The following is an 8,643-nucleotide window of genomic DNA, read 5'->3' as shown; positions in this document are numbered from 1 at the left end:
CCCCTCTCCCAACCCTAACTTTTGATATCTAGCTATATTCACCCAGCCACCTTCCTTCCCATCTACTAGTTTCTAATTGGGATCAATTGAACTATTTGCAAGCCTACAACTCATCTCAGTTTCCTTTAGAAGATCAAAAACATATTTTCGTTGGAAACTTATAATCTCTTTTTTCAATTTAGCAACCTCCATGCCAAGGAAATACCTCAGAAATCCTATGTCATTGGTCTAAAAAACTGATGATAGGGACGTCCTTAACCGGTTCATTTCATATAAGTCATCTCTGGTGAAAATAATATCATCCACATAAACAAGCAATATGGTTATCTTCCCATCCCTTGAATATTTGAAAAGCTTTGTACGATCTCCTTGCCCTTGAGCATACTCATGATCTATAAGAAATAGCGCAATTTTTTCAAATCGCGCTCTCAATGGTTGTTTCAACCTGCACTAGAAATTTTTTAAGTTGCACACCTTTATGTTAAACTTCTCACTAAATCCTAGAGGTGCATTCATGTGCACTTCTTCCTCTAAGTCCCGGTTGAGAAATGCAAACTTTTATATCCAAGTGGTGTAGACCAGTTAAGATTAATTGCAAATGACAAAATAACTCATATAGAATTTAGTTTTGCAACTTGTTGGGCTATAATGTGGAGCTGAAGAAATTCTAGTACCAAGCAGCAGGAAGGTTGGCTCATTCGCGTCAGCGATGGGCTTGAGGCCGACGCTTGGGCGCTCGACAGAGGAGTCGACACTTATGTGTCGGCTTTGGGCACTTATGCGCTCGATATAGAGCAGGGTCTAGTCTTTTTTTCCCGAGAAACCGGAATTTAGGCGCCGGTCTATTGGCGCTTAGGCACCCATTTCTGGCCACAAACATAGAGAGCTTGGCGCCTAGGCGCCTGGTCGCCTAGGAGCAGTTAACTCAGGATTTTCAATCTTAAGCCAATTTTTAGCGTGGAACATTGGATGCTTTTGAGTTTTTCTTTGATGCTTCAAAAACTTTTTGGCGTAGGAGAGAAGAGTCGAAGAGGAGGGTTTTTGGGATCTCAGCTTGTATTGTTCGTGTCGAATCGGAGAAGATTGTGGAGCGTCCTGTAAGTTTTTTCGTGTGAGTGTGAAGAAGAAACTTGTGAATCCTTTGTAAACTTTCTGAATTACATTGTGAAATCTGTAATTTGTAACCTACCAATTTCACTGATTGTATTTGTGTATCCTCACATTTCAAAGAGTCTTGCACAAGGAGGTACCAAAGGACATTACTTGACCAAGAAACACATTTCATAATGGTGGCATCACAGAAGGAGAGATTAATGACAAATATCATTCATTTTTGCAATGCATGCAAAATGGGACACCAAAATGGTACTGTTTCTATATAAATTGATAACCATGATAAGTGAAAAGACAATAGTATAGAATGCAGAAGACAAAACAAAAAGTTCATTCGGATTCACAAAAAAAAAAATAAGTGCTGCCCAAATCTTGCTAAATGTTTGATATTATGGCAACAGTTAAGAAAGTCTAGAGAGAGTATATTGTGTGAGCATGGTAAAGTATTAAGGAAAGCTAATTATCTGATTATGGTTGTTTAGATCAAGTAATGTTTCATAACATACTTGTACACAATTCTTACAACTTTATATGTTCTATATTGTGAACTCTTGATAATTGAGTGGGGACCCAAAGAATAGTTTTCAGAAGAGACTTAGAACTACTAGTCCTGTATGCCACAAACAATGAAGATTGCTCTACAACATGTATCATTATTTCAAGGTTATAAAATACCGAGAAGATAGATAAAGATCATATAAAAATTTGTGATTTTATAAATACAAAAAATAAGCTGTTTGATATGACATTCATGGCATGATATGAAATGTGCATGATTATGACGGAAATCTATGCATGGTGAATAAAGAAGTAATAAAATCTAAGGAAGTGAGAATTTAATGAGCAACAGCATTGGCGACAATACTAAATTTGACTCGTAAAGCAATTAATATTATCAAAAGGCAGATGAACATGACAGATTTAAAAAAAAAACATGAAACGCATCAAGGATTGGTAAGATATTATGGAAAAATAAGAACATTAATCAGATTAAACCACAGAACTATTTTACTGACTAAAAATATACACTTGTATAAATAACATGAGAAGACAATACCAAGCAACCAAATACAATAGTTTCTTACAAACAGCATTTACCTGCTTCCACAGCTCTTCAGCCTCTAAAGTTCGACCTCTTATTTTCGCTCGGTCAGATATAGCAATAGCCCAATTGTAAAATGCCTAAAAGATAGGTCAGACCATATGAAAATTTTATGGAATTACCCATAGCATTAAATTAATTAAAAAATAAGGTAGCTTCCAGAAAATGAAAAAAAAAAAAACAAAACTATACTTGCTAACCATGTATTTCACCAAAACGTATGGTTAAAACCATCCAAAACTATACTTGCTAACCATGCTAACCATGTATTTCACCAAAACGTATGGTTAAAACCATCAAAGTAGAAGCTTAGAGCTAAAGAAATACACTGCAGTCATCTAAAGATGCTAAGAAAAGTTTTAGAGGATGATAAGATGTAAGATATAAACTGCGCCATGACACATAATTGGCTCACTCATAAAGTACATGAGAATTCTTTCTCGTATCACCATATTGTTATAGGCGGCATAGTCAAACTTTAAGGAAATGATCATATAATTCTATATAAGAATCACATATTTTGAAACCTCCTATCATCTCTATCACATATTTTTTAAGCCCTCTAACATCTCTAAGTACATTGGCAGTTTTAAATTTTAATTCTTAGAAAAGAACAACCTACAGAAACTACTGAACCAATACAAAGTTCCCTTACACTTTGTAATTTAAATGTAGGAAATCTTCTAGATCTCCACTCTCATATTTAAGAATATTTTATAATATTATTTTTTATTATCTGAACATTTACATCCTCCGTTACCTATATTTGGCAGGGTGGATAAGCAGAGTTAGAACATTTTTTTTTCAATTAAAATATTTTTTCGAGAAGATCTTAGTGTTATTTTGTATGCATGTATATATAGCTCTTGGGTGCTTTAAACATAAATATGAAGCACCGATATAGACACAGGGAGCGAACACGACATATGATATAGCGACATGATATAATTGAAAAATGTATGACACGACACAACAGACAATTTTTTTTATATTTAATGAATTATTAACATAAATGTTAACTAAACGAGAATATCCTTTTCTTTCTTTATAACTAAAAATGAGAAATAATTATATTATGAAAAATATTAAACTAAATAAGATTTCTTAGCAGTATCTCTGCTTAAAATGCCTAAAGAAAAGCATTCAACTTTTTTTAAGCAATAAAAGAGTAAAATAAGCTGGTTTGGACAATTTTAAAATAATACACATTTAATTTATTTATTAAACACAATATATTTACTGATTAATGAGCAAGTTTGGACGAATGGATTAGTTAAAAGATAGAAAAACTCCTATGTCGCTAATTGAATCATCTGCTTCGACTTCAATTCTAAATCACTTCTCTAATTGTGTCGTTTGTTCAATATCACGTTGACGACGGTGCTCAAGATCGTGTCGCCTGCGTCGTTTGCATCTGTGCTTGGTCTGTGTCGTCTACGTCCGTGTGTTGTTTACATTATCAGCGTCCAAGCGTCGTCTGCTCTGGATAGCTCGCAATTGAAGAAGAAAATCTTCGTCTGTTTGAGATGCCGAAAATGCTCACCACCAAAACAAGATGCTCGAGAAGGTTGTGGCTTCGATTTTGAGTTGCAGCTTCAACTTCTACTTTATGTTGGACTAAGATGAAAGAGGCATGTGTCCCGTTCCATGTTGTGTCAAGCGGTGTCGAGCCGTTTCCCAAGTCACGTCGAACTCAAGGAAAGCTCCGACACAATTTATATCGTGTCGGACATGTATAGACCCATGTCAGAGCCATTTCCATGTACGATGTGTGTCTAAAAATGAGTACGACGTCTGATTTGGGTGTTGGTGCTTTAGAGAACCTATGCATAAAAAGGTGTATTTGACTTAAGTGGTAATAAACTAATAATAATATTTTTTATGTGATATTGAATATTTCTGTGGTATGTGTGTAAATATGACAGTTTAGATGTGAGATATGTAAATGCATAAGAATTGTGTGCCATGCATGTAACTTCCCCCTTTTTATTTATACCCCATAGATTAAGGAAGCAAGTGACAAGGGAGCAAGTGTGGGCTGGAAATGAAACATACATCATGAAGGGTAGGACATAGTTGTGTAGCCTGCTCATATTTTTTACAGGCCTCCTCAAGTAATGAATCTTTTGTGGGATTCGTGGAGTCTGGAGCAACAATATCAGCACTTTCCTGCAAACAAATCAATCATTTAGGAGAATAAAATCTGTTAGTAATAGCCATCGGAATAATTGGAAAAAAAAACAATACAGTTCTCTCAACAAAAATTTTAATTTTAGTAAACGAGCTCCTCCTTGCACCAGCAGCTCCTAGTAAAAATAGGAGGAAAAACAACCAAGTAATTTAAAAATAGTATGGGTAGGCGCAAAAGGTCTATTATGATATGCAAACTTCAATCTCATTCATTTTCTTGTATGAAATATGACATTAGAAAAAACTGAAATACGAATATGAAATACGAGTTGTGCTTGAATCGTACGTAAACTGTCATTCATTATTGAAAAGTATTGGTGATTCAGAAAGTACCTGAAGAACAAGAGCCCAGTTGTAATAAGCATCATGATCATTAGGATTTTTTTCTATAGCATCAGCATACCTAAAATAAGTAGAGTCAGAAAAAGAATGAGAATATGAGAAATCAACAAAGGAGTCATATAATCAGAACGTTGGAACCAAGAAGTTGCATGCAACTCTGTGGAAAGTTTTCAAACTTGGATTACAAAGCACGGGAAAGGAATAATATCCAAATTTTATTAATTTACTCATATAATAGTATTATATGGGGCATTCTCCATAGCAAACAACACACATATACATTGCAAATTTGCACCGACCCATCACTTACCATTCATTGATGACAACCACAACCACCAACAACTGGAGAAAGATTTTCAATCTTCATTAAGATCATAATTTTTTTATGTTTGAACCTACTATTAGTTTAATATTTGTTCATGTTGGGATAAACTGCATAATGGAGATAAATCTTATAACTTTGCATGAAATTTTGATTAATTAAGTTCTACTAAAAATAACTCAAACCAATTCTACAAATTGTGCTAATGTACATTCAAGTGAGCTGAGTGCTCCACCTAATATGATCCTACCTAGCACTATAGGGTCTTAAATTAATTGAAATACAAAATTTGATTTTTAAAGCTGGAGAACAAGGAATATTTTTGCAAGACATATGCCAATTATTGTTTCAAGTTAAAGCTTTTTGCATGTCATGATAATCACTCCAGAATAAGCCAAAGTTAATTGTGAGGAATATCCTATCTAAAATAATCAGTTTCAAGAGTAGATTATCAATGGCCTGATTGTTAATGATAAATTAGAAATTGAATTTAATCGAAGCGCCGACATGCAAGAGACTAACATGGCCACCTTAAGAGGGTGTTTGGTTGCACTCAGGATTTACGTTTAATAGGATTTATTAAATCAGGTAAATCCGGATTTATCAAATTCATATATTGTTAAAAATTCATGATAGTGTTTGGTTCAGTTGAGGTTAAATCCAATTAAATTATTAGACGTATTTGGCATTTTATTTCATGTTCTTATAGTCATGGCTTTCTTCCTAAGTTAAATCCATCAAATAGTTGAATCTAACAAATCTAGATTTACAACCAAAAATAAACGGAAGCGAGGGAAAATTGAATTTAACGGAGCGCGGGATTAAATTTTCCATTTTTCGCGTTTGGTTGGATTTACATTAAATCCAACCTAAATCCAGTGAAAATTACACCACCAAACACCCCGTAAAACAAATGACAAAAAATAAATTATCGATGCCACCAAAAAGGTTTCTTTGAGATATCTACTAATATACAAGCTCGTATACCACAAAATATATAGAATTTTTTATGATTTATTTTAAGGGTTTGGGCCAACCTAGACACATCGTGCATCTTGCACAATGGAGACATCCTAACTTACAACATCATGTTGATCTAAGCTATTATGTTAACCAGCTCCTCTAGGGGCACCCCACCAATTTTTGCATGATAATAAGACCCAGAGGATCAACGTACATTTTCTCAAATTAAGATGTCTCCACAACTCGATGCTTACAAAGATTAGGAATCTAAATTAGATGGCTTCTTTGATTGGCAAGAAATGCATCGCCCAAAATTTGTCAATTTTTGCCAAATAAAGTTGTCAAAAACGACATAACTATACTTGAATATTACAATTCAAGATATTGAATTAAAAGGAGCCGTCTCACCTCTAAATGGTTAAGATGAGAAATAATGATGAATATCAATTTATTGCTCAACCATATGAAATAATTTGTTGAGATTCTCTTGATTATAAGAGAGGTTCTTAATCATAAATAAAATTATAATCCTTGATGGTGAAACTTCCATAAAGGCTATCAAAAAAGCAACGTTGTTAAAAGTTGTTAGACATCAAAGCCACATCCAACTCCATTCCATGTGGCCTGAGTGAACAAGACATCCCTGCCTATTACTAAGCCGAATGTAATTCTTATCACCATGGATGCTGCACTTATTATCTTAAGTTGATCAAGAGTTTAATAGCATTAATGTCATCCGTTATGAACAAGAGAACAATTGTATTTTTAAGTTCAATAATATCTCCTTTCGGGTGCTTCTATTAATATTATTGAGGCAACTAAACAATCCGACATCTGATAAAGATAAATACTCCAATACAATCCCCTAGCGCGAGACAATAGCTTTTGACCATCGTTCGGACAACTTTTGATTCCACCGAGCCATCTATGGGAAATAAATATATTTTTGTATAAAAACATAAAAGCTATAAAAATGCTAAGAAATACATTAGCCTTTCTAGCAGCCTCAAGAAAAATAATTATGCTGTAATCTTAGAGGAAAGTACCTTTTAGCTGAGAAAACCAGGATTTTCTGTCGAGATCTGCCTTCGTCATCAGTTCCAGAAACCTTGTTGATTAAATCCATGGAAATATCATTCTCCATAATCGAGTGCTGTGGAAAGCTTTCCTGACTAAAGTCCATAAATGTATTAGCTTCCTAACAAAATGCATTATAATCGGTAGAGATGATAAACTTTCACCTTCACGAAACACATTCCACGCTGACAAATATAACAACCAAAACACAGGAACAAAGCAAAAATTCATCCATCAGAGGATTGACTATAATAGAGACTTTCCGTCAGTAAGCTTCGCACTTACAACATTCAAACATGAAACTAGTGGCTAAAACTTATCAATGGGAGAAAATAAGTTACAATTTCAACAAAAACGAATCAAAAGCAGCATGTTATGTTACGTGAATTCACCGAATGAAGATATCAATCTACTCTCTACGTACCAGAAAGTAACCTAATTCCAAATATGCTCCTAAAAACAACCACGGCGATAAATCTAAAACCGAACAATAGTGCCCAAGTCCTTCTAGATCCGACCAATGAACATATCAACAGGCAAGAGATTCCAACCAACAAGAAGAAAAAAGACCGACCTGAAAGAAGACCCACCATCCCTACGGCTCCCATCAGAGGCTGCAGTGCTAGCCCGCTGAACTTCCTCCCCGCAGCTGGAGTTTTCGGCAATCGCCTCTTTCCCGGCTCCCGCCTCCTCATTTTTCAACTCATTCAACAGTTCCCTCATTGTAAAAGTTCGGCTTCCAGCCTCGTCGATAATCTGCTCGGACTTACCAGACACGATCAAACTCTCCTCCTTCGTCCCGCCGCTGGCTTCCTCCGCCAAGTTTCCCTCGTCGTTCTCCGTCGCCGGCGCCTCCTCGTTCTTCGACTCCCTCTCCTCCATGGCCGGATCGATCTACAGCTTTAGGGTTTAGCGTTTCTTTCTGTGGAAGAGCGACGAGTAAGCTACCGGATGTAGCTTCCTTCCCGAGAATTGCCGAGGATCTAAAGTTCTGATCAGAGAAAGCTGTGAATTCTTATTCACTGCTCCTCTTGCTCAATTCCGCTCTGCACTTTGGCGCCGGCCCTGAAGTAGGTTCGGATCTGGATGTTTAAACATCTCCGAATCATTTGGAAAATTTTGTGTAGCATGACACCAAATTCTAATGAACTAGAGCTTTAATTTTAGTTTTTCTTTCACCTTCATACCACACATGCTTGTTGAGTCATTTCAAACATATCACTCGACTTGTTAAAAAATATTATTGATTGTTCAGATTTTACTCATTTATATATGGAGTGAAAAAAATATGTTTATATCAGTTGATTTTACTTAGCGAGCTGAATACGAGTGCATGCGAGTCATTTTGAGAGATCTAATCGTGATAGGATATAAAGGATAGAAACAATATATAAATCTCATTAATTATATTAAAATATTAATTTAGATTGAATTTAATATATATTTTTTATATTTTTAAATTAATGTGTTTAATTATCTCACTATAGCCAATCAAATTATTTTAAAATAATACTCATCAAAAAAAAAAAATATA

At 34.9% G+C, this 8,643-nt stretch overlaps 1 protein-coding gene across 1 annotated transcript in view; it reads right to left on the bottom strand.

The window, feature by feature from the left end:
- LOC110029476 overlaps positions 1-8,269 on the bottom strand; it is a 17,577-nt gene extending 9,308 nt beyond the window's left edge. The window contains exons 1-5 of the mRNA XM_020731784.1: positions 7,684-8,269; positions 7,079-7,204; positions 4,739-4,808; positions 4,271-4,384; positions 2,212-2,295 (exon numbers count right to left, since the gene is read on the bottom strand). Of these exons, the coding sequence (XP_020587443.1) occupies positions 2,212-2,295; positions 4,271-4,384; positions 4,739-4,808; positions 7,079-7,204; positions 7,684-7,991 (702 nt within the window). The 5' untranslated portion in view covers positions 7,992-8,269. The remainder of the gene's footprint in view (positions 1-2,211; positions 2,296-4,270; positions 4,385-4,738; positions 4,809-7,078; positions 7,205-7,683) is intronic.
- Between the last annotated feature and the right edge of the window lie 374 nt (positions 8,270-8,643).

This window comes from Phalaenopsis equestris, unplaced genomic scaffold, assembly GCF_001263595.1.
Source record: "Phalaenopsis equestris unplaced genomic scaffold, ASM126359v1 Scaffold000002, whole genome shotgun sequence".
In the NCBI taxonomy this organism is placed as follows: Eukaryota; Viridiplantae; Streptophyta; class Magnoliopsida; order Asparagales; family Orchidaceae; genus Phalaenopsis; species Phalaenopsis equestris.
Note: the sequence above shows the minus strand (reverse complement) of the source record. Positions and strands in the feature narration are given on the sequence as shown.